Below are 26,724 nucleotides of genomic sequence, written 5' to 3' on the forward strand. Positions count from 1 at the left end.
ACACCATCTCCAAATACCTCACCACACACACAGCTGATGCATAGGAAAATAGGTTAAAGTAGCGTGAAGGCTGAGGTTCTCCAGACAGTCTTCACCTCGACCCCCTTCTGTGGTCTAATTCACAGTGGCAAAGCCGCAGTCTGCCATACCTTCATCCCAATATGAAGATTGATTAAGTTCTTGCTCACCTTCTGATTATGTCTTCCTCTCTCTCTGGCTTTTTCACAGGGCGCCCCTGGTCCCCATGGAAACCCAGGCCGACCTGGTCCACCTGGGCTCAAGGTATCGTACACACTGTTACACAAGTTAGCCTTTCTTTTTTTCGCCAAGGGTCCGGATACAACATGGATTTTTCCACTCAAATTGATTACGTATCGGCCTCTATGACTAATTTAATAACAACTTTATGACCTGCTCTTGGCTCTAATGTGACCAACAATCCTTTGAGGATGAGGAGGAATCAGCTGGAATCCTTAAAGAGTATTGGGGGTAATGGAGCTTTATGGCGGAAGATTCAGGGCCATTTAAGTTCATGGCAGTGTAGCCACACCTGGCAGTTTGAGACACTCAGACACTTCTGCAGTCAGTACTTAAGAGCCGTATCACTGCATCACTTTAACATGTGTGCTTCAACAATGACTCATTTATTTTATACTCAAATTTCATGAAAGCTTTCCATATTCTTGTCGAGCTATTTGATTTAAACTCCAACATTGCTTTTATGTGTTAAAAAAAATGTCTTTGTGCTAAGCAGGAGGGTAAAGAGTAGTTGGACAACACGGAGGCTTGAAGTGATTTATCAGAGCTCCAGGGAAACGTTCAAGTTGGAAAGTGAGAACTTCTAATAAATCTGTCTTATTTTAAAGCGTGAACAGGAGGTGACCCGGCTCAAGACAAATTCTCTGCATCCTTTTTCTGGACTGATTTGTACCTTTGCAAACACCCTTGACCTCTGGCACTGTGTGCCAAGAGTACATAGTGAGGAGAACTACCTATTCAAGGCACATTATAAAAATGCCATGTATGACATCTGTGTAGTCCTATCCCCAGAGCCCTGACCTCTACAGGTCAACCACAGAGACCGTGTTTGTCCTTGTGTCACTAAAGTAATTTATTCTTCTTATACTCACATTCTCCAGATTTGAGAATCCTCTTCCACTTAATAGACCCAATAATTAATCTGTTTTTGCTTCAAAGACAATGTTGATATTTTAACTTAGATTAGAATATTGACATCACTCTCATATCTGCATTAGAAGTGTGATAGTATAGCCAGCAGCAAAAAGAAGCGACTTTACACAAAAGCAGTTCAAGCAACTATCTTCTCTACGTTTCTAAATCTGTCATTAATAGACAACACCATTCATCACGAATGAAATCAGAATTAGATCTGTTGATGTGATCTTTCTACGTTGTGCAGATTCAGTAGTGTTCATGTAAATAACTTTTCAAACAGCTTGTCTGAATAGTCTAGTTTTTGAAATTATTATGAAGATGAAAAGTTGTGATATCATGAATATTTTCAACCTTCAATGAAAGAAAATGCTTGATAGAAGAGCGTTGATGGTTTGATTTTCTGCAAACACACGTTTTTATCTTTGGAGAACTTGCTCTGTCCAAAAGTGACAAACTGTCCCTGACACCACTTCTGAAGCTCATGTTGGATTACATCTATCTAAACCTCTTTTAGTGTTCAAGTGATGGTTTTTAGTTTTAACTTGGGTTATGTATCTGACTATTTCTGGTCTGCGAGAAGTGACCTTTTGGAGTCTCTAGGAGTTGATGACACTCTGCCAACAGTTGAACTGCTGAGATTTATACGTAGTTTTGCTTTAAAGTGGATTTGATGTTAGATTTTACTAGTTGCCGTACCTCTTAAAGGGACATTTGTTATTGTCAGGCACTTATTGTATTCACCTGGGTTTTTTGTTGTTATGTGTCATACCCCCTCTTTCATGTAAAAAGAAATTATGAAGGTAATAAATGTGGTTTATAAAAATGTCAAAGTTATGCCATAAATAAACATGGCACATTTAAGAGCTCTCAGGTAATAGTAAGTCAAAAGGTAAACATTTGAAATATGCCTCATTTGAGGAGTTGTGCAGAGCAGGCTTCTCTTTCCTGTGTGTTGACAGAATGACTCCGAAGTGTTTGATGTCTCGGGGGTGCACTGCTAGCCTTCCTCTTTCATCGTTAATAAATGAAACAAAGTTGTAAATAGCAAGGGGCCACGGAGAGAGAAGGAGTCAGCACTTAGTGTAATTTCCGATTCATAGCTTTGATGTGCCGGAGCTCCATTATTGTTACCTGATGACAATGAAGCTTGGTGTGTGTGTGACTGGAGGGGGACTGAGCCCAAATAATGCAGCTAAGAAACCCATCTGTGAATTTAGCAGTCACATGGTAATTCAATCCTAATCATTAACTGTAGTTTAGTATCTAGAATGTGATTTATATGGCAATCTTTTGTAGGATTTACATTTTCCTTATTCCATATGAAAGGTGTTGGCCGTTACATTTTTGAGTTATTATCAGTTTTAGTCACACACTTTTAGAGATTGAAATCACTCAATTGCAGTGGGGTATTTTTCTCTCTTACAAAAACCACCTTTGTGCTTCTCTGCTTTGAATTAGGGGAGAAAAGGAGACCCTGGCATGTCACCTGGGCCAGCACCTAAAGGAGAGAAGGTATTATGTCTTTAATTCTCTACATGCCACATTACTTTGCTTAAAATGCAGTGTTTGGCAAGCTCATGGCACATTTACGATAGCCATTTGTGCAACCAGTCATTGTTTCATTACTGCTTTTTTGACATTCTTGCTTTCTCTTCAAGGGAGACTCAGGGATTGTTGGCCTGGTTGGACTGGCTGGCCAAGAAGGGAGGAAGGTAAGACAGAACAGCAAAGCTTCCCCTAAATCTTCTGAGTACTCGGGAAGCCAAATTCCTAACAATTAGATTGAAGTAACTTTTCTTAAATACATGCCGATCCATGTTGTGATTGAGTACAGTGCTTCCATCTGCAAACGTTACTGTTACGCTGTTGAAAAATTAGGGAAATCCCAGAAAAGATAGTCTGCATGAGTCACTGTCACCATTTTTCTGTTGTATGATGTCTGTTGTAATGCTTTTATGTGTCTTTGTGTATTTGTGCACAAACCTAATGATCTATGCAAAGACCCTTGTCTCTTTGTCCTTAATTCTCTCCATCATTCTGTCTTTGTTTGTGCTGTCGTCACTATTTTTTCCATCTGTGTTTGCTGGATCCAGCTCAGAGGGGTCTTAATGTTGGCAGGAAGGATGTCATGAGGGATGAAGGGGGAAACGAGGATGGGGATCATGCACTGAAACACAGACTTACCAGTGTCTAAGATGTTACTTAAATCAAAACTTGATTGATTAATGAGACTATAAGGAAGGAGATGCGGGACAGAGAGTCTAATAGAAAGGACTGGAACAAGCAAGGGTTTAAGTCCAATGGAAAGTGTGAGGGATGTGTCCATGCTGAAAATTTGATTGAGCTTTTTGGTCAGTTTATGTTTATATATTAGCAAAGAAAGCAGTGATATACAGCCTGGGTAGACATACATGTACAGCTGTCAGGTAGGATAAGAATAAGAGAAGAACTGTTTATTCAAATGAAAAAAAATCCATTTGAAAAATTACTCTGCAATCACAGTAATAGAAAATTGTAATGTAGAAGAATTGTCAAATCGTTTAATTTGGAGTATAGTCTAAATATTATTGACTTGGTCACATAAGAGTAAGAACAGAATTGGGTTAAATACTTTGCTGAAAGTGAGTTTTGATTCAGTTAAATAGTTAGTAATGGATATGGATAAAGTAGAAACAGTAAACTAATAAAACTAATTAAATACATGGATAAAAGTTGACATTTTAATCTAAAATGCAAAGAATAAGTAGTTGGAAAGTTAGCTAAAAATAATCAATTAACTGCCAAATAGCATTATCCGTTAAAATAGTGAGCTAAAAGCAGTTGAAAAAAACCTCAAAATAGCATAGGCCATTGCAGCAGTTTTAATAGTTAGCTACGACTTCAAACTCAGTTAGCTTGCATTGAATATATTTAACAGTTGATGGTTCCCCAAAAGCTTTTATTGGTTGAAAGAGTTAACTATGGTCCTGGATACTATGTTGAAATGTCAATAGGCCAGACCAAATTAACCACTGATTTTATGAATAATGTTGTGTTTTGTTAAAGGGTTTTATATGCGGAATTGAACCACATGAAATACTGAGAGAACTGATGAGATGGGACGAAAAAGGTCTAAAAAAAAAGCTGTAGGACAAGATCAATGCAAGTATCCTGATGATATTGCTCAGGTGTGAACTGAAATAATCTGCTTCTCCTTTTCCTTAAAACAATCTCATCCACAGATACACATCTATTGGTGGCAGAATATTTCTTAAATATCTCCCCCTCATGTTATGTAACACACAGATCTGAAAGGAGCATTAAGAGCAAAGTAGAAGAATTCTTTGCATGTTTGAATAGATGTTAGATCGTATGTATTTCAACAGATGTGTAAAGTCCCTGTGTATGTATTCACTGTCTTCCTCTGAGCCCCAGTGCGCTGTAACAGACTCCAATTGGATGACTAACTCAAGCTCAACATATGGCTTTTGTTAGGGGTCTGCTTTCCTCTGTGTATGTCTCTGTGTCCATTTGTATGTCTTTGTCTCTCTCTTTCACACAGTCAGACTGGAAAATGTAAAGGTGGGGGGAAACATTCACAGGGTTCTCTCAAACTTAATGAGTCCTGGCAGTGATTTGACGGCCGATCAGAAATTTACACCGTGACATTAAAATGAGGGCTGCAGGTGAGAGACGAGCAGTCCAAAAAACGACAGCTTATACAGCTCTAAGGTTGGCCACAAATTATTGTTTAGCACAAAGGTAAGCTCACCTGGCAGGAACAGACTGTGAGCACAGACCTACACTCCCTTCCTGTCTACAGCAAGATGAACTGTGCAGATACTCTTTAGATGTATCTAAGGGCACATTGTTGCTGCTTTTTAGGAGTCAGAATTTATCCATATTCACACTGGGGGCAGCCGTTATCTTCTAATGTTACGCTCAGAGAGGGAAGGGAAAAGGCTTCAGGTAAAAAAAATCAAAGTGAATATGAGAAATTGTGAAAATTTTACAGCTTTATGATTGAATAGCAGCATAGAAGAAATGGATAGCAAAGATTCAGAGCGCTAGCGTTACCATTATCCAAAAACGTATACCCGTCCTATCCTTCAAATGCTCCAAATTGCAAGGAAGTGTTAAATGCTAACTTTAGCTGTTGTCAAACAATAGCTTATAGGTTATTAAAGATGTTTAATTTCTTGAAATATGAATCAATTTCCTGGCAGATTTTGGCTATGAATTACCGACATGTATTTAATATGCAAACCTGGAAAGAAGCATTAAAACATCATGACAGCGAGGAAAATAGCCATTCTGTAAAAATGGTTAATGACATAAGATCCTCATTTCTTCAAACCTGTTACCATGGCAAGTTCATCAACACACACACCCTCTTAACATCCCAGCATGCCTCAGGTTTTACTCAATGAACCACAGGCACGATGACTGGTTGAGGAAACTTTTGAAATTAGCCGCAAGGAGTCAGCTTTCTTTCCGTACACAACCAGAAAAGACGCTGATTAACCTGTGCATTAAATAACAAACTCTCTGAGGTGTCAGCTGTGCCTCACATCCTTCCTGTTTACACACCACACCTTTAATGACAGAGCTGTTACTGTACAGTTGTAGAGCAGACTAAGAGAGAACAGGCTTTGTTTTGTACAAGTCCTCCTTGGATCAGCTCAGGCGGAAAGTTCCAGAACTGTCTTCTCCTAATGCAGGTCTCTTCGCAGACGGCTACATAATATTAAAAAAATCAATGGAGGTTTTCTTTGCAATTACATGCAAGTGGCAGGCCACCCTGAAACCCTCATGTGCTGTTTCTTCCTCTTCATACCTCTCTAACTATTTAACTTGCTCTGTGTCGCTTGCTTGGCTTGTTACTCTGAAGTTGAGGTTTAGGAAAACGGCAGCTTTTTCTCCGTTTTCATCTCTCTCTTTTTCCCCATTCACCTTTTTCATGCACTCAAATACACACGCACAAACGCTCACACACACACACTGAGTCTTTATCAGCCTTAGCTTGACACTTCAGCCGGGATTTCTGGAATTTGTCTGCTGGTTTTCCATGGAAAACTTTTAATGGGGAAAGCAGTGGTGCTTTGAACGTGTGTTGGGAGAGTGCGATTTTACACCGTCAGACAAGCCAAGCATGTTCCGCTCTGAACAACATTTGTTCTACCAAGCAGAGCCTGAATGGCTTTTCAGTATGGTAGACAAGGTCACGGAGAGGAGACTCACACAGGGCCAAACCTCAGCTACAAGGCCACATAACAGAAGAAGCCACATGTCTCACCTTACTACCTCCTTCTTCATTTTCTTTTCTTTGTGTTGTCCTTCTGACACATCTGTCTTTCACACTATAACTGTCGTTTCCCCTTAAAATTAATGGGACTTGCTCTACAGTCAACCTCTGATATTCTGGTTTAGTTTTACACTTGTGAATGAGTGCAGTTTGTATTTGCATATGTCATTGTATCACTGTTCTTAGTCATCAAGGTTTTTAGCTATGGATTGTTAACTACTTCTATGTCTATAAGCTTTTCTGGATGTTTTCCTGTTCTAAGTCATACCAAAACATTTTGGACAACACGATTCTTCAGTGGAGTCACAATGCAGTTAGCATTGCTTAGCTAAAAAAAATCTGGGAAGAAATTGACTCCCTGTAAATCCAAAAAACATTGAACGTTTTTGTGACAGTAAGTATTTCAGTTTAGATTTTAAACAGATATTTGTTCTTTTAAACTAAGTTCAAACGAGTTCTCCATTGTTTCTGGTTCACCATCAATAACTTATGAATAGAAAGTAAACCAGCTACTTTAGTTCCAAGCAGGGGTTGGACAGTGAATTAATCATTCTTGTTTCCTTCTCTACATAAGATAGTTGATTGTTTGACATAAATCTGTCTGAAGCGCTCTACCGCCGCCTCCAAACCACACTCTCCCCATTTAGCTCCTGCCCACTGCTCAAACGAACAACTCCACATGCTTATCATCATTGTAATTTGGGGGAATTCAAATCAACCATCATTTTCTTTGCATTTTCCACAAGCCAAACAACAAATCATTGCTTTTCCACTGTGCAAGCAATGCATGCAAGCAAACATGCTGCCGAGATTGCGGTTCATCCTAGGATGGGATGAGGGATGTTTTTCCGACGGGTAGATTACAACCAAATTGTCCGTCTAGGTTGTTTGTTTCATTTGTCCCCACCAGACATCCGTGTGGAGGGTTTACGTTCTGCCATACATGCAGCACATGCATGAAGCCAGACGATTGCTCCGAGCGATCATCTGGCTTCATTCTGCAGAGAGAATTTTGGAGTGTGAGAGGTGGAAAGATGAAAGCAGAGATTAATGAGGTGAGCGGTGTATTTCTTCTACCAGGGTACTGGCCAGTGGAGACAGACTAAAACCCACATATTCATCACTTGTGGTGCACAGTTGTTAACAGACATGAGGCGTGTGCTCATTTGAACACCCACAAAGTTAAGCATACACTGAGCGTCATGTCATCAGCATACACAATGTGTCTTTTATTTTGTTTCAGCCTAAATCCGTTTGGTGGCGTAGGATGGGGGATGGGGGGGGGGGGGGGGGGTATATTTCAAGGGTGCTACCGGTGAGCTGCTGTAAATGAAAAGCCCTCTGTGGGTTTATCTGATTGAACACACATTCTCGTTAAGCAACTGGCATTGTAAACACAGGCAGCCGGGTGGAAATGGCAACTCTCATTAGCAAGCTTATAATGAGTGTGATAAGGATCTGAACTGTTCTCGTCGTGGTTGTGAGGCTTTGGTTAATGCACAGGAACCATAGCATGTGTGTGCAAGTGTGCATGAGAGTGCGTGTACATGTAGCTTTAGGGCCTTACAGCACAGCTTGGGAACCACTGCACATATTTGTGCTATCGCTAAACCATATAATAAGATGACAAAATACATCTGTGTGTGTGTGTGTGTGTCTGTTCTTCTGCCTGTGTTAGCTCGCATGCACTTATGTATGACTGAAGGTCACAACATCTCCTAAAAAAATGGGCGAAGCCTGAAAAAAACCAAATTGATCAACACATTATTGTCCAATAGGCATACTATGGAAGAAGGAAAGTTTTGAAAGGTCAGACACGGGCGCCATGCGTCTGCGAGTGCATCCATCCCTGTTCTCTCCACAACCCTGCCTACCAATAGAGCTTTCATGAAAGTATGGAAAGCACACACATTTCTGCTTGTGTTGCTGTTTTACGGCTGTGGTCTGTCAGCACCTGTTGACACATCTGCTTGTTTTTAATTGTATTACTCATATACAGTATTTTCATCCCCGAACTAAGCGTCTCCGCCTAGTGGTTATGTAATGATGTGCATGGAGTTCTCAAAAAGAACACTTGGATATTTCTTTGACGCCACTTTTTTTCTTCTTTTTTTTTTCATTTCATCTGTTATGAAAACGCAATCCTAAAATACAGACGTGTGTGTTTTATTTTACCTTTTATACTGGAAAACTGTGCCTATTTAAGGACTGAACATGGAGTGCAATGCTGACAATGGCACTTTAAAGTGCTGGTTTAAAGGTTTAAACCGGTGGGAGTGATCATGTAACATAATGAGAAGAAGGCTGCTGTCTTCTCTTCTCCTGCAGGGCTGAAGGGAGGTTTTACAGGAACTCGGGGGAGTCTTGGCTTGGCATTCAGAAGCTGTGGTTTAGAAAAGCGGGCCATCAGGAGTCTTTCCTTTCTTTGCCCTTCTGTTTTGATTTTGTTTTTTCTCCCTTCTTCCCTTCCTTCTCTCCTGCTGTCTCGCTCTATCAAACTGTGGTCTCAAAAGGCATGTCTTCCCAGCTTTGATTTAGATTCCCTCTGCTCTTTGTTGGGGGTCTGTATTGCTGGAGTCAGCAGAACTGAAGACAGGCTGCAGTCTGCAGTGTTGTATTCTACTCTGCAGGCGGAGGGAAGGCCATGCTACCTGACTCAAACAGGAAAGCATTTATACTGTTCAACATGGCATTATCCTGGCACGTCCTTTCCCAGTATTGCTTCTCTGCCAGTGGAAAGTCTTATTCCCTGAGAAAAAGGCAGATTGATTCCTTCAATATGGCATGGAACTCTCCCTCCTGTGTTGTAAGCGTTGACGTGCGTATTTTGCTTTGCACAAAACTCCACTTGTCAATTCCACATGCTTGACAGTTTTTCTTCTTCTGAAGACTTTAGTACAGTTTATGTTTTCTTTCACAGCTCCTTTATTAAATCAACAAACTCACTTCTAATTTCTCTCGTATCTTAGGGACAGAAAGGTTACCCTGGTCCACCTGGACTCCCTGGAGAGCCTGTAAGTATCTTTGGCACTTTGTTTTAAACCTTTTTTCTTTGCTATAATACTCTAACATTAAATATCATTATCTTGTGTTTTAAAAAAGTCCCACAATCTTCCATCTCTTTTCAAGTTGTAATGTTGATATCATAAGGTGCCTGAAACCCTATTTGATGGGCCCACTGCCTAACAGAAATGTAATTTATGTAATCTGAATTTCACAGCTTCCAAGAATATCTTAATATTTTCCTTCCATCTTTATGTCAACACTCAGGGACTTTTATCAATGACAATGCACAATATTCTCCTCTCATTCTTTAAGAATTCGGTCAGCATCTCCTCTGTAATTGCCTGCTCGTTTCTGTTTGCGTGTGTTACTATGTGTTCACAGTGTAAATCGCAGGGTCGCCAGATTAGATTAGCCTGTTTTGAAGCGCTGGTGAGGACAGACATCTGGCTAAAGTGTTGCACTGCAGCAATGCTCTCCAGGATGTCAGAAAGTGATGCCAAAGACACAGAAAATAGAGGGAAGAGAAGCACGTGTAAGCCAACTAGGTCAACAGTGAAACTGTCGGCCGTATCACTGCAGATATGAAGACAAAAGTTACTTCTTTTACGTCTTTACCAAGATATTGTCTTTCAACATTCAGCATCTCCTCAGTCGAAATTTTTTGGTTGTTAATACAGGCCCTTTTTCTATCCCTCTTTTTCAAACTGACGATATCGATTCAATCGCGGCTGCAAGAGGATGGAGACATGACTTTGGCTTGTTTAGTCCAGCCCAAAAAGACTATTTTAAGTATGTAGCATCCAGTGCTATTTTCAACTGGGCTGGGTCATACTACTGTTTTCATTAAGTAAAGGCCTTAGTCATGGAGCAGTGCGGAACACACTATTCATTGTCACACAGTTTAAGGAAGGTCCCTGTTCTTCAGGTGACGTCACCAGTGCAGGGAGTTCCTCTACTACTAATCCCAGTCATTTTTTCTCTCCCTCCCTCACGTCCTCCCACTGTCCATCCTCAAACGCCCCCGTCGTTCCCACAGAGCTGCTGCTGACGATGATGATGCTGACTTCAGCCTTGAGTCAGAATCCCCGTAGCACAAGGGATAGGGTAATAAGCACAACTGTTTGGCAGAGGGGACTGTTGAGGCTATTGGGAACAGAGGCCAGCTGGTGTGCAGAGAGTGTTGATGACTCTTTGTTACTGTAATACACCATGGACCAAAGTCAGAGCGTCTCCTCGCTGCTGGCTGGTTAAAGAAGGTCTTGCTCGGCCAGGGTCCTGTGTGCTCTGAGCTGTCTGCATTGTGCTCTATATTTATCCAAGAGGCAAAGACATGCAGGGTGCATGGCTGCATGCCCGAGTGTGTCAAAAGAAGTTCTAACGAAAACTCGTGCTCTTTGAATTCTCGACACAACCCACCTTGTGTGTGTGCTGTGCTAACACACAAGGTGTCACACAAGAATGCATAAGCAAAGCTCTCACTTGGTGTCAGTGATGGCACAGGCCACATCCAACAGGTGTAAAAGCATTGAATAAGTCCCAGAGTGCAGCATATATACATGGGCAGAGAGTGGCTCTAATGCACGGGTGGAATGGAACCAAATGCGTTACCTCTGTACATTTACAGGCACACGTACCAATCCTCAAGCTGCTTTACACTTTATTTAATCAATTTTTATTCATAAAGCGCCAATACAACCATATATTATTAAAGGGACTTACACATGTATAACATTCAACACTTGACAGTTTATTTTCATAAAGTTCAAAGATCATCTTTTCCATAAGTGGAGAAAGAGATTTCTTTGCAATAAACTGCACACACTTACTGAAGTACCAACCAACCACACTGGAATTTTAAATACAAAGGCCACTTTCTATGTCAGGCAAGCACTCTCATGTACTTATTTCACAGTTTTAACCTCACCTCTGCTCCTGCCCCCTCTATGAAGCTGTCTGCTACTGTGCAGAATGGCAGGCCTGTGTGTTGTGCTACTTTAATTTTGATCACTCCCTCTCCTTCTCTCCCCCCTTTACCACTCCCCCCCCCCCCCCCCCCCCCTTCTCTCTCTTTCTCTACGTTCCCTGCAGGGAGAGCAAGGTCCAGTCGGAAGCCCAGGTGCCAAAGGTTATCCTGGCAGGCAGGTGCAGTAAATCCTCTGCTGTGACTGGTACAGTTGTAGTCAGAGGGCCAAGTGGAATTAGGTTATGTTGAACAGCTGACTGAGGAAAATATTTAAGTAAATACTCTAGAGGGGATTTGGAACATACATACAACATAAAAGTGCCTGTTAAAAATATGTTTGCAAATCCTGTTGTTCAATTGAAACAGCTTATGTTAGCGTATAAAATGTTTTCTTAAAACTTCTGTGTTTTATCGCCATCACTTCTTTACACAATAAAAACACACACATTTAAAGTGTATTCGGGGAAAGCTATTAAATCACTGAAAGCTCCTCTCTTTGTTTTTCAGGGTTTACCAGGGCCTATAGGACCAGTTGGGCCAAAAGGCGTTCGGGTAAGTTAACTCAACTTTGTTCCTTAAATGTGATTCTTAAATACGTTTGATCAGTCTGAATTATTCACCTATTTGCTTTGACAGGACCTGAGAGTATTTGTGTGAGGCATAGCAGTAAGCCTCACAGCTTCATCACCCTTTTATTGTGTACTTTAGAAAACAAGACAGTAAATCTGGGTTAAAATACACCAAATATTCTTTAAGTAAAGGTCACAAACCATTAGTATTGTGTGCTTTTAGCATGTTGCACAGAAGAGTATGTATGGGAAAACTCGTGTGAAGCTCTGCACACATAAACACATTCATGCATGCTCACTGAATCCTGTGTGCTCCTCTATTAAGCGTTCGCTAAACTTGGGAGCCTTTACTTGTAATGTAAACATTGTATTACCGTACACAGACACTTAGTGAAAGACTGGCCGTTGATAAGCCTTCGAATGCTAACACACACCCTCTAGGTACACAAACAAAGCAACACATGCTCAGTGACACAAACAGGGATTTTTATGTTGTGGTCCAATAAAGGTTCTTTATCAGCTCCCCTCAGCAGCTGAAGCGTCCCCCTGCCCCCACCGGCTGGAATTTCCTGTTTAAGCTCCATATGAGGCCCTGCTGTCTTAAGGAGGCATTCTCATCTCCTCTCTCACTTACTGAGCCACCTTTCCAAATATTCTGCACTTTGCTTTGCAGCTTATTCCACATTGAGCACAAATCATTCCCGAGAATCTGAAATGTTGTGCTTGTGCTTGTTTTGTTTTTCTGTCTGTGTGTGTGTGTCTCTCATCGTGCACCCGCCACTCCGTGTGATGTCCTGGCTATCTGCAGAGATCCCTGGCGTGAGGGTATGTGCCCTTGGACTACATCGTGGAAGCCAGCACCATGCAGTCCATGGGCATATACACTTGCCTCATGGCTTGGTTCTTCATGGAAGCACACCCTGTCCACCGTCGACCCCTCAAATCCAGCCCTCAAGCTGATGGGAAATGCTCTTCTACCTGCTGCTTTTGTGATGTATTAATACTAATTGTCAATTCTTCCTTTTTATGTCTCCTGTTGCCCCCCCTCTTCTCCTCTCGTCTCGTCTCCTCTCCTGCAGGGTTTTATTGGAATCCCGGGGCTTTTTGGCCTTCCTGGGCCTGATGGCGAAAGAGTAAGTTCTTCCATAATGTGTATTTTCTCTCATGCACAGTCAATAATTGCAAAAATGCACAGTGACCAACTTTACCCTGGCTAATAGCTCTATGGGATGACAACACTGTTTCTCCTGCTATTACACTCAGCTGTCTGGCTGTTGTTATAATGCGGGAAACAGCCCCCAGCTGTCCGAGATGCTGCTGTATGAGGCTGTGTGGGAGTGTTGATGACTCACATGATAAAAGCCCCCTCTTGGAGCCTTTGAACTGCATGAACTCATCAAGGCCTCCTCCTTCTGTACAGCCTCTAAAACATGAAGCGATTAGCCTACTTATGACATGCTCCAGGGGGTTGCGTCATGGCAGGACAGGCTGTAATCAGGACCACTCCAGCCAGCACAGACGGCCAGAGAGTTGCCATACCTTAGCTGCGTACAACAAATGGTGTCTGCCTGTCTTCTCCCAGGAGAATCTAGTTTATATTTCCCATATGTAAATACATGTCAGAGATGGAAGCCTAAATCCCCTGTAATAGGCTGGAAACTAGTTGGATACGCTAGAGTCAGCTGTTCCTCACATCTGTTGAGAGAACACGTTTTTTTTTTCAGCTTGAACAGTGTTGTGCTTTTGTTTGTTTTTGATATGGTTTTCAAATTGTGTTTGTCCTTGTCTTTCCTCCTTTTTTCTGCATCCTGAACCATTTTCCCCCTTCTGCTTTGTTTTCCTATTCTGCTCTCTCTTGTCTTGACTTACAGGGCATTCCTGGCGAACCAGGGAAGAGGGGCAAGATGGGTAGGCCGGTAAAGTTTTGTCTCAACATACTTTACAGAAAATCATTTTAATGTGTGATGGATTGTGCTGGAATTGTTGTACGTTGTATGTGAATGTTTCATTGTCTGATGAATGACCACACTCTGCTAAAAAAAATATATATATATATTCAACTTCTTTACTGATGTAAAAGTGAAAAAGAACAGGCTTTGAAAAGCTAACAAGACCTTGTGCCATGTTTTCAAGACAAATTAAATTATTTTATCTTTATATATAATATAAAAACAAATAATATATTCAAAAATATCAATGATCGTGAAAATCAGTTTGAGTAGGAGTTCCTTCCTGGTTTGAATCTGCCCTTGTGCAATATATATTTACTCTTATCGATGTTTCTACTAGTTTGCAATTAGCAATAACATTTAATTAAAGGTAAGCTCAATGTGCTTTACACTGAGGGTAAATACAAATAAGATAGAGAAATCAATCAAATCAAAACCACCACAGATCAACATCCAACACCAAAAACATAAAAGAGAATCAATTCAAAACCTAGAAAGTTAATATGTTTGGGACATGGGAGAATGGATTAGGTTTTGAGTTGTTCAGTTGCAAAAGAAGTGTGTGTTGTGAATGGACCTCAGGTCAACAGGTAGCTTGTTCCAGATAGAAGGAAGACAGTAACTAAAGGGGCCCCCTTTCTGAACTTGGAGACCTCCACCTGATGGGCCGGGTTGGGTTGTAGACTGTGAGCAGGTCAGAAATGTACTCAGGAGCTGAACCTTTGAGAGCTTTATGGACTAGTTAAAGGAGATTGAGGGATTCAAACATTCTTAATGATAACAAATTGAATTGGTGTATGCTAACAAGCTAATTTAAATGAGCCAATGATGCGTTGCATGTTCTAAGATCTTTTTTAAGTGCGTCTATTTAGGTCATATTCAGCTCTTTTTGCAAAGTTTCCAGCAGCTGCACATATGTGAAAATTTAAAAGGACTGCATGAACGTCATTGTTTGAGTCGGCTCAGTATTTCCATGGTTGTTGGAAGGGTTAACTGCAGCCTAAATACTGTGGAGTCCCACCAGCCGCATGTCGGGGTCTTGGATGCAACAAGAAAAAGGCTTTTGTTGCAGTGAAGAGCCCCATCCCCTCCTCTCTTCTCCCCTCAGCATGGAGCCAAGCCATTTGGAGGAAGCCATAGGTTCTGTTGTGTGTGTCAGATAGTGTTCAAAGTCAGTGTTTCGAAGAAGTGTGCAAGCTCTAAACGCAGTGCTGAGATCATTCTGCAGCTGCTGCTTATTGGCTTTTCAGTAAATAAGGCAGTTGTAGAGTTGTTGTAGTTGTAGAGAGTTTGAACACACGCAAGAAAGTGTCTGCTTAGTTTGAGGTTTTCTGAACATGCGCCTTTTCTGTAATTAAGACAAATCTGATGGAGATCACTGCAGATGCCAAATCTCCATTTGTGAGGTCTTGTGTGACATTAGTGCAATTTCATGTACTGCTGTGGTTTTTAAGATGTTTTTTTTAGAAACAAAGACCATTTCTCAGTTTTGGCACAGGTTATGCAAAGCTAAGAGAATTCATATGGAGCTGCTGTCATCACAGCTTGCTCTTTACTGCTATCATCTTTCCCTGGACAGTTTAAGCACAGCTTCTCAATGCCAAGAAGAAAAATGACAATGTATCGCTCAAAAGCATTGTCATAAAAAGACAGTCGCAGACAAATCCTGTAATTTTGATCTTAAAAGAGATTTTTATCTTGCTGCTACAGCCATTTAAAAACTGACCTTTGTGTGTTCCTGGAAAATAAACACATCATTGTCTTTGTCCTGCTACTGCATGGAAAATGGGAAGTAAGGCATTTACAAGATGATCCCTTAGAGAACATCCTTGTCCTCCCTTATAGAGGAGAAAGAACAGAAGAAGCACCTGAACCAGGGCCAGACACTTTAATGGCCATAACCGCAGCGCTTGTACTTGTTGAGGAAACGCATGCTCAGACACACAACTATGTCCACCTTTTACCAAAAGACAGATGATATATCTAAATCTAAAACAGTGGAGGGCTTAATAAGTTTTCCAAGGTGCATTGCCAGCACTTCTGCATTTTTACTTAACTTTTTTTTTTTTTTTGCATGTTGCTATTTGGGGTTTGTTTGTCTTGTCTTTATCAGATTCATCAGTTGCACTTCTTTGGCATTGTGCCGTTATTGTGGAACAGCCTACCATAAAGCTAAAAAACATGGTTATCTGCATTTATATAAAAACAGAGATGCACTATAGGCTCATACTACAGTGGTTTTTAAGAGCTTTTCTTGGCAAAGCGACATTTCCCACATTTGTACTTTGTTTTTGTGGCGGCAGTTTCAGCTCTATGATTCCTCTTTTGGGGGCACTGGCATGCCACATAGATTCCTGTTGCACTTCTGATTCCCCCTGTGCACACATTTTTTTTTTTGCCATTGAAGCAGTCCAATGCAGTCTTTCAAAAATATTCCTTCTAATAGCTTGAGAAATAGATAAAAAAGCTTTTTCTGACTAAATTCAGTCAAAACATTTAGTGCAGCTAGGATAACACCATTGACCTGATTAGGTGTGTCCTAGATAGAAAAGTGAACATTTACATACATCTGTCTCCAGGATTGTTATTGTTTGAATATGCAGTCTAAATTTAAAATGATCCCAGACTTTCTTTCCTTAAAGAAATAAACTGCAAACCTGAATCCAAGGAGTTACATTTAGTCAGCAGTTTCTATTTTCTAAGGCATGACAACCATTAAAATAAACATGTGCAAGCTCTATATCTTAAACATCTAAGCTATGGTAAATATAGCTGGAGGTATCTAAAGTAATTAGCAGCTTTACGCGATTTGTTGAGGCCACAAAAGCATAAGCATGCTATTATGAGTGTTTCTGGACTGTTGGGGTTTAAAATACGTTGGCACTTGTGCTGTCTGCAGCTGTGGTTCCTCATTTTAGCACTACCTACAGTTAGCATAGCTCAGATTAGCATGCTGTTTTCTTCTAAAATAAACAGATCTGGCTGCTTGTTTTTTTTCGTGTTGTATTTAGAAAATGTATTCAACAGAACAGCTGGCTGCCCACACCCTGCATCTGATAGACTTCCTGTGTATAGTGCTCCCATTATGCACTGATTTTGTACATATTTTGGATTACTCTGTGTGTAAGGTTATTTTGTTCAGTGAAATTGTTGTAATTGCTGTGCAATTACAGTAGTGGAATTCTTGGTTGTGTAACACTCTTTGCACTATTTGTAAAAAACATTCTCCAAAAATGTTTCAATGTAAAATTAATTATTTACACACCCTTCCCAAAGGAAAAGCATTTTTATCCTGCCAATTAATTTCTTTAATTCTAGATTTAAAACATTTTAAACACTGAACTGCCAAAGTTCAGTTTATTTAGAGAAGAGTTACAGTTTTAACCTTTATCTGAAGACTTGTTATACTGGTAAACAAACAAAGAATTTGAAGCTAGCTGCCCCTCTGCCAAAAAGCAATTTAGCAACTAGCTTGTGAACATATCAGAGGATTTAGCAGCTTCAGAGTAAGATAACTTTTTCAGGAGCTGGCAAATCTGAAACTGAAAATCCCAAATATAATTGGACTTTCAATCATATAGTGACTCGATACATGATTCAAAGTAGAGCTGACATTTCTGTGTATCTGCTAGATGTGTAAATAAGCAAACTTGTAAGCAAACAGTTGCTCCCATAGTTTACCATATAAACTTATGTTAACCCAAACTGTTAAAACTGCTACTAATGGTTTGATAAAGCAGAACAAATTTACTTAAATTTCATCGACATCTCAGCTTCAGTCTTTCCTGTTAATACAAAGCCGAGCATTAAAGCTACTTTCTCTGTCTTCAGGGGTTTCCAGGCGACTTTGGGGAGAGAGGACCACCTGGACCAGATGGAGAGCCAGTATGTCACACACTCTACCCTAAAACGTACCCTAACGACATAACCATTCCAAGTCCTCAGACACTAAAACATAGAGACGTCACACTTACACAAGCACACAAATTAAGAGCAGTGGTTTCACTTGCATCTCCCCCCCAGTGTTTTAGCACTGATATTTTGGCAGAGCCACTGGATAAATCATCTTACAGTCCAGAAGTTCGCCTCTGTTTTATTTGAAGTGAGTTTTTCAGTCCGCACAAGTTTTACTGCTGTATTTCATTTCAACCCATGCCTTCCTCCATTGTAGATACTTTTTCTTGGCCTTTGGTTTCAAAAACCTGCAGTATTAACAGGGGATTAGTTAGCTGGCCTTGCTTTCCAATGCAGCCCTTTCCATTCACTGATGTAAATGGGCCACCAACACACATACATTGTTATTATTAGACGGTGATATCCAAGAAAAGTAAATGATGTAATAGGAGGTTGTATCGTCAAATCCTTCCAAATCAGGGTCAGCAAAGAGTGTTTGCTAGTCTGTCCCATCGCTGGGTCCATATGGAAGGCATCAATTTATTTAATTGTAGCATTTTAGTTATTTTCTGTATTAACTGTTATTCTGACAAATGTGACACACATAATTCTCAGTGAGTAGCTCAAGCATAAAACCATAAACACATCAGCAAGTTGCTATTTAACAAACTTTAAATACATAATAAACATGAAGCACATTTATGTCTAAAGAAACACTTCGCTCATGACTTTTCATTCTTGTTGGTCTGGCAACCAAACTGGTAAATCCTGACTTATACCTGATGTTTTTTTTTTTTTTCTATGAATGAATTACAGTCAGACTTATCAGAAGTTGTATGCACATATTTTGATAGTCTATACCAGGGTTTTAAGAAATTAAAGTTACATACTTCATTTATTCCTCCCCCAGGTTTGCTGTCTAGGTACATTTCAGAAACAACAATTAAGGAAAATGTTGGAAAATGAATTAAATAAAACTAATAAAAATGATAAATTCCTTGTTAGTCTCTACAATCACAATAGCTGCTCATTTAGCTAAATGCTAGCACCGAGTCACCAAACAAATCCTGAAGTTAAATTACTTTATGTATCTAACTCTTAAACTTGTAAATAGCTGTCATGACATTTTCGTAAACAAACACTGGTAGGGTTAGCAAGGATACATCATCTTGAAACAATGAATGTGATTCTGATATGACATAGAAATTAGTAAAGCAGATGCTAGGATATTTCACAGAACAATTAAAATCTAAACCTGGTGGTGGCACTATAGGAAAAGTCGTTTTACCACAGTCATTATGATTCATCCAACGAGGACCAGGAATATCTCTAAAACATTCCATCAATCCATTTCCTTCATGTTATTGGAGGGAGTGCTAACCTGCAGACTGGAAAAGCCTCAGAGGGACGATGGGCTAACACCCCCCCCCCCACACACACACACACACACACAAACACACACTAACACACACACACACACACACACACATGCACACACACGTATACATCACACAGACCCCACTCATGAGCTGTGATGAACACTGAGCCACTCTTCTGAGCATGTTTGTTTAAAAAGAGCCAATAACTACTTGCTCCCTCTGACTCTCCCTTCATCTCACTGAATGTCTCTCCTCCTTTACGAATAGGGTCAGATGGGAGCCCCCGGTCCAAACGGAGTTCTTGGACTCATTGTGAGTAGTGGTTTTTGTGTACTGTCATTTGTTTTAACACACTAACCAGACGTGTTCTTTTAATACATGATTTTGAAAGACTGTATTGAACTGAAACAGAAACTTCCTACTGATTTTGAAAAACACTATCAGCTTCTATAATTATCTATGCTGTCCACCAATATCATGGAAAACCTATCATTCGCAGTTGGTTCTTAACCCCTGTAAACATTTTTGTAAAATGTAATGTTCGTTTGTAGTTTGGGCGACACAGTACCACAGTACTTCCTCTCATGACAAACAGAGCAATGATCAGTCAAACAGGCATAAACAAAGCGTCTTGTTTTCCACTTGAATCTCTCATTTAATATTTATAAAACAGGAACTTCCTCCTTGCCCACCCATCACCTTAACCTTCAAGCCTGCCCTGCCTGACAGCCACATCATTATGTCTGATTATAATGTCTCCCTGGTTTCTCTTGTTGTGTCCCATCTTCATTCATCGCCACCACTCCTCCCGGTCTATTCTAGGCCACCGGTGGTGGTAGAAGGCCTGTAATCGGAGGAATCTCTGATTACAACTCTGGGTCCCTCTGTCCCGACAGTGTACTGTACAGTACACAACCAGAAGCACAAAGCTGCACTTCAAAGATATAAATATAGAAACACCATTCTCTAAAGACTGTAGACCTCAAGTTAGGGTGAAGGCAGGCCACTGTTGAATCTGGGAAAGTGTTTGCATGTAGATGGAGATCAGGGGCTTTCCAAAAACAATGTTATTTTTTGCTGTTTTGTTTCAGTCTTATCTCTTAGCAGAGCTGTGCAACTGGAAAGTGAGCATTGATTTGTGTTTTGATTGTCAGTGTTTGGCGTTTGTGTGGGTGTGCGAGATGTGGTCCTGAATTCAGTTTCAAAAAAGAAATGTGAAGATCACTGAAGCTTCTTTCTGAGCTTTCGTTGTCCGTTCCAAGGCACTCTCCAGGAAATGAACCTAGGCGCCCCTGTGGCATGCATTTAATTCAGTTACCATTATGTAACATACTTTCACTTTGAATCTTAATTGTTTTCTCTTAATTTGGGACGGTAAGAAGAAAACTTGCAGTTCAAATTGACCTCCTTTTGTTTTCTTGGCTTTTAAGAGTGCTGTTGCTCTGCAGCCAAAGAATAGGGACTAATGTCAACGAGTTGACAATGGATGTTGGATAAAGGGTTTTTTTCTCTTATCAGACTGCATAAACTTTTCCCAGCTGAAAGGAAACAAACTTTTTCAACATTTAATACCAAATTAAGTGACTTGTTGTGGCAGACTTTTTCTGCTTAATGCATTTACTAACATCCTTTGTTACACACGCAGATGCTACAATATTCAAAGAGAGTATGGAAAACACTGAGCCAAGGCCACCCTGAAGTTCTTTCAGCAGGGAATGAAAATAAGATAACAGCTCTCAGCCTGTGCGCATTCTCTATAGAGGACACATAAAGATCAAAATACAATCAGGTTCCCTCTCACAGACTGAAAGACAGCAGATTACCTTAACTAGTCTACAATCCCGTAGCCGCATTCATCATATTTTTATTTCAAATGACTGTAATCTTCCTTTTTTCTCTCTTTGGCCATGAATTGCAAATGTATTCCCAATAGGACCGCTGACATATCATCAAGCATTTATTTGTTGATTTTGTTGATTAAGGCGTAAAATTAAAAACAATCTTGGAATCAAGATCAATCTATTCCTTAGCTTTTTTAATTTGGCTATTTGTTATCCTCCATTATTTTGTGTTATATGTAATCTGATGGCCGTATGGATTGTCTGGAAGCAAGACAATGAAACTCAGTCTTGCATTTATTCCAAAGTGAATTGACATGAACTCATTGTTAGTGTGTGTTTGCTGAGTGAAAGCTATGGGTCTGAGCCATATTTTTATCTGTAAATTATGCACAGAATATGAATATGTTTCTTATTTGCCCCCTTTGGCGACAGGGTGATATGGGACCTGTGGGAGAGATGGGCCTTCCAGGACCTAATGGACTGAAGGTAAGCGCTCCCAAACATTTGGAAGCTGTTTCCTTTCTGTCTTATCTGGTAATATGTTGTTGTTACTGAATATAGCTGAATTATTATTATTGTTATACAACTCAAAGGAAAAGCCAAAAACTGAGCTTGGAGATAAAGCTTGATAAAATAGCATATGAGGGTTTGAGTAGGTGATCTTTGTTTTTGGGGATCCCTTTCTAACCAAACACATGTTGCTTGTTGCAGGGGGTTCCCGGAAATCCAGGAGAACCAGGACTGAAAGGTGATAAGGTGATCTGAATATTCCTGTTATTGACCTGTGTTTGAGCAGCATGTGATGTAGGCCTTCATGTTCTCCTTTGCATCCTGCTATAGCCAACTCTGTCCAACTTTTACATTTAGAGCATGTTTTCAGTAGGTCCCTCCTTCGTTTTCCACTTTCTGCAGGGAGACTGGTGAATTTGACAATTGTGGAAATGTGCTTACTACTTCTTGAACTCTAGATGAGAAAATCAATACCACTAATTTCCATCCATTCAATATGGCACTGAAGCAAAGAAATTATTAGCTTAGCTTAACATAAAGTCAAAGCACAGTGGAGATCATTTAGTTTGGCTCAGTCCAAATTTAACAAAATCTGCTTATGAGCACCTCCTGAGTTAACTTCACATTGTTACTCTTTTTTGTTTGACATATTAAGAGAAAAGGGGGATGAAGACAAAAAGTTAGCCTAAAAGCAAGTATTTAAGGTGTTAGATTTTACCTGGTTAAGAAGTTAGTGTAACTGTTCTTGGGGTTTCGTTGGAAAACAAAACAGAGATCTAACCTGTTTGTTAAAGATATTTAAAGGTTTTTGTAAGATGTTTTTAACCCTTTGATAGCAAAGCTAGCTGTTTGACTCTGCTTCAGTTTTGAGGCTAAGCCAGCTGCTGGCTTCAACTCCAGATTCATGTACAGACATGAGGGTGGTTTCAATCTTCTTAGAGGATATGTGGCAAGAAAGTGAATAAGAATAAAGCCGATCATACTCAAGCAAAGAGTAAAACAATTGCTTGTCTAGATTAACTTATCTCAAACACTGGCGTATTCTGTAAGACATATGGGTGTACAGAATAGTGGGATTGCTATCAACGCCCTCTTTAAGACAGATTGACACCATATGAAGAACTTGGCTTATCGAATGAATTAGATAAATTATGACAGAATGTTGGTAATCAACAAACCTGTAATTAGTATTGTCTGTTCAAAAGCTGAATGTGATTGTTCAAGATGAAAGCTACCATTCCCCCTAATGTTTTCCATGTATATCTCTTTATGTCCATACCTTCCATCTTCCTGTGTCAGGGTGAAATTGGGATTCCCGGAGAACAAGGGGAGATTGGGTACAAAGGAGACAAGGTAGATCACCACTGCTGCACACATGTACATGTTATACATGTTCACATTTAGACTTAACATCCTTTTTGGAAGAACTGTGGTGTCTGCAAAATTACTTAGCCAGATGTGTTTTGTCCTGGTTATGGAAAATCTTATGTAAACCCTCCTCATTTATCTGTATGTGTAAGCAAAATCAAACTCTTTAGCAACCAGGCACAGAGTGGTCCCAAGAGATAAAAAAAAAAATATTGAGCAGAGTCATGCATGTCTAATGTCTGTTTCCTTCAAAAAGGAACACAGTTCTTTTTTGATTCTGATTGCTCTCTGACTGTCTGTCTAACATTTTTTTTGTGTGTTTCTGTTGGACAGGGTATCCAAGGGGCTCCAGGTTTGCCAGGCATCCAAGGAAAACCAGGGCCGCAGGTTAGCTTATGTTTGTATGTGTAATACAGAAATAACTTAATATGAATAAATGTGGGTCTAAAGCCTGTCTAAAGTTAACAAAATCTTCTGACATGTAACTCCTTAAAAGATAGTGAAGAAGCATATCCCAAGATATCCTTCTATTCCTTTTAGACATTTCTCATGTGTTTTGTCTTTGTCACAGGGAAAGGTAGGAGAGAAAGGCCCTGATGGTGCACCTGGACCTCCAGGCCCTGAGGTCAGTATTTATACTGCTACAATTATTTAGTGAGCCTTCATTTTGGACAGACAATTGGACAAGTTATTTTTTAATCGATCGCCACAGGGTTTTCCTGGTGACATGGGACCACCGGGAGAGAACGGCCTTGAGGGACTAAAGGTGAGTAAGCTCTCTTTTTAAGACTCGTCTTTGAATGCAAGAGAACAAAAAAAAAGACTACGCCTTGACATTTGATTTAGCAGTTTTGTTAGTTAGTACTTTCAGCTAAATGCAAAAGTCAGCATGCTAACGTGGCAGTGGAAACATGCATATATTTGGCAGAATTAAAATCCATCGTGTTCACCATTTTAGTTTAGTGTGTTAGCATGCTGAGCTATGCTAATTAGCTCTTAAAGCAGTGTACGGCTTAGGCTTGTGTGCAAGTAATCAGTAAGCAGGTTTCTTTTTTGGGGAAAAATATCGGAATAAATAAATAATTTAATGCAACAATAGCACTAAATCAGGAAACCAACAAAGTCATGGTGATCCTGAATGTTTGTACAGAATTCTATGACAATCCATCAAGCAGCTGTTGAGATATTTCAGTCTGGACCAAAGTGGTAGACCAGCTGACCAACAGACCAACACTGTCTTCGCGACATCCAAACCACTCCTGGCTAAAGAGCATAAGCATTAAGTTGACTGTTTGTTACCCATTCAGGGAAAGCCAGGAGCCAGAGGTTTACCGGGACCACGAGGGGTGCCTGGCTTGGAGGTAAGACTGCCCAACACCACCCCTGCCAGAACAAGCCCAAAGCTCCAAAAGGCATTAAATGTTTTATTGAGCAGGGCCTTCTCTTTGCTAAGGGCTGCTTTGTGTCCCCCGACATAATTCATGTTAAGATCAATATCATCTGTTTCCAGGGTGATGAAGGCCCGATCGGACCACCAGGACCAACAGGACTTGAAGTGAGTTATTAGATAAATACCCAGCGCTCCCTGCCTGTTGTGCAGAAAGGAGGGAGAGAGAGCTGATAAAAGGGATCACAGTATAGCGCGTGGTTTACTGACATTCATGTGTGTTTAGTCATGGAAACACATTGAGTCTGTGCGTGCAATTATGCAAGTTTACATGTTCGTTTAAACTGTACCCCATGCAGTACAATCAAACCATCACCCACATGCATTGTTTTGTTTTCTTTCTCTTTCCCTTTGTATGTCTGTTGTAAAAAAAAAAATCAATGACACAAAGATTGAAATATCACAGAGTTTATAGAAACAAACTCAGGTCATGCTCAGCTGTACATTTCTGAGATAGAAGATCATTGTAATCATTGCATGGAGAATTTTGCAAGTAGACTGCTATGAATGTTGCTTGGTCTGAGTAAACAGAGCAGGCAATTAAAACGCAATGCTCGCCTTCTGTTTTAAACATAATGCATACTCTAAATCACCTATGACTTGTTTTGCCTCCCAAGGAGCAAGCAGTGTAATTTAGCAGCTTAATGTTAATCATGTAGTCGAACGTTTGTTTTCCCGCAGCGAGAGTTGATAACGAGGTTATCAAAGTAGGCCGTCATTATGGAGTTTTCTCGGTTTTAAGTAGAGGAGCTGTAGAAATGTATACCCCAACTTTTATGGATGTTGTGCTATGTTTTGTGTCTTTGCAATTCTTCCTCTCGCAACAAAGGCTTGCATGCAATCCACATTCTTGGCCACTAGGGGGTGATAAGTGCAGTCACTGTGTTTATAGTTGGCAAGATTTATTGCTGCCATAAAGTGCTAGCTGTTATAGGCCTCTGCAGAAATGGAAGAGTTGTTGACATAATTTCTTAAATTTTTCTCTGGCTGACAGAGAAAATTGACTGTTACAAAAATAGAAATGCTGTCATCCCTACTTTTTCTTTCCTTTAAAAATTTGTTTTTGCTCTATCCCCGATGCTAACTATCCATCAGTTTATCTTTTTCTTCTTCCTACTTCCCCGTCAGCATGCACTTTCTTTGACTCCGGCCCCCTTAAACTTCCCTCCCTCTTGTCACCCACCCACTCGTCTCATTCTCTTTAACCGCCCCTCTCTCCTCAATCCTAGGGTAGTGGTGTATTACTCCTTCAGGAGCTGTGATTGATCTCTGGCCAGGTGCCACAAGTCCTCATACTACTCCACCATGTCCTTTTCCTCAACCAGCTGTGTTTTAGCTTCACTGCTCTGCTCGGAATGACACCCTCTCCATACTATCTCTTACACCTCTTGAGATGTTCGTCATCCCTTTCTCTTTCTGCGCTCTCTTCTTTCTTTAAGTATTTATTTTCTTTTGTTGGTTAATGTGGTGCGTCACAGATATACTTTTAAATAGGGTGATAAGAAGTCACAAATCCTGGAGAGCTTTGTTTTATGCTCATTTTACTGCTTTTCAGTAAAACACAGTGTGAGCCTTCTAAAAGCTGCCAATGTTTTCCGAGTAAAACTTTGGAATTGTTGAGTCACCTCATCTTTAGGAGTTTGGCTTAGACATTTGTGACCTGGTGTTATTGCCGGTAAAAAAGACCCACTCAGACCCCCTCTTAACCCCGGGAATTACTGTCTGTGCAAGAGGAACATTGCACTTATTGAACGCTTTCACAGCCGCCCATACTGTACTGTCAGCAATACCTGCACACGCCAATGCCTATTTCGACAGCATGTACTGTGAGCGAGAACAGCTGCCGACAACAGTACTTCCTTACCCAGTCTTCAAAACGTCATCTCTTAGGAAACAGATCCTTTATATATATTGGTAGTATGTCATGAATAGTCATGATTCGCCGACTGTTAAGTGTAACTCTGTAATTGGCTCCTATTAATCTATTAATCTATGTCCTCTTTCAGGGGAGAATGGGCCGAAAAGGATTTCCTGGGAAAGTTGGGCCAGAGGGAGTTAAGGTGAAAAAGAAAATCCGTAAGCGTATACCATTTTTGCCTTTTCTTAGTATAAACAACCCATAAGTAATGCATGTGTTTCTGCAGGGAGAGACTGGTATCACAGGAAATGTTGGACCCATGGGAGAAAGAGTAAGAAAATGTCACAAAGCACATGCCATTTTTTTCAAATCCTAATCTATTCATCCATCTGTCCAACACTGAGTCTGATTGTTTCAGGGCTTGGTGGGTTTCATTGGACCTGTGGGAGAGTCAGGACTGGCAGGAGAGAAGGTAAAGTA

At 40.4% G+C, this 26,724-nt stretch overlaps 1 protein-coding gene across 1 annotated transcript in view; it reads left to right on the top strand.

Annotated features, from left to right (window-relative positions):
• Positions 1-26,724, top strand: part of col27a1a (collagen, type XXVII, alpha 1a) — a 65,500-nt gene that overhangs the window by 19,846 nt on the left and 18,930 nt on the right. The window contains exons 5-25 of the mRNA XM_079364444.1: positions 229-282; positions 2,635-2,688; positions 2,835-2,888; positions 9,430-9,474; positions 11,555-11,608; positions 11,937-11,981; positions 13,078-13,131; positions 13,870-13,914; positions 17,779-17,832; positions 19,488-19,532; positions 21,494-21,547; positions 21,773-21,817; positions 22,871-22,924; positions 23,273-23,326; positions 23,511-23,564; positions 23,652-23,705; positions 24,247-24,300; positions 24,450-24,494; positions 26,393-26,446; positions 26,531-26,575; positions 26,663-26,716. Of these exons, the coding sequence (XP_079220570.1) occupies positions 229-282; positions 2,635-2,688; positions 2,835-2,888; positions 9,430-9,474; positions 11,555-11,608; positions 11,937-11,981; positions 13,078-13,131; positions 13,870-13,914; positions 17,779-17,832; positions 19,488-19,532; positions 21,494-21,547; positions 21,773-21,817; positions 22,871-22,924; positions 23,273-23,326; positions 23,511-23,564; positions 23,652-23,705; positions 24,247-24,300; positions 24,450-24,494; positions 26,393-26,446; positions 26,531-26,575; positions 26,663-26,716 (1,071 nt within the window). The remainder of the gene's footprint in view (positions 1-228; positions 283-2,634; positions 2,689-2,834; positions 2,889-9,429; positions 9,475-11,554; positions 11,609-11,936; positions 11,982-13,077; positions 13,132-13,869; positions 13,915-17,778; positions 17,833-19,487; positions 19,533-21,493; positions 21,548-21,772; positions 21,818-22,870; positions 22,925-23,272; positions 23,327-23,510; positions 23,565-23,651; positions 23,706-24,246; positions 24,301-24,449; positions 24,495-26,392; positions 26,447-26,530; positions 26,576-26,662; positions 26,717-26,724) is intronic.

The sequence above is a fragment of the Symphodus melops genome (genome assembly GCF_947650265.1).
Source record: "Symphodus melops genome assembly, chromosome: 16".
Taxonomy (NCBI): domain Eukaryota; kingdom Metazoa; phylum Chordata; class Actinopteri; order Labriformes; family Labridae; genus Symphodus; species Symphodus melops.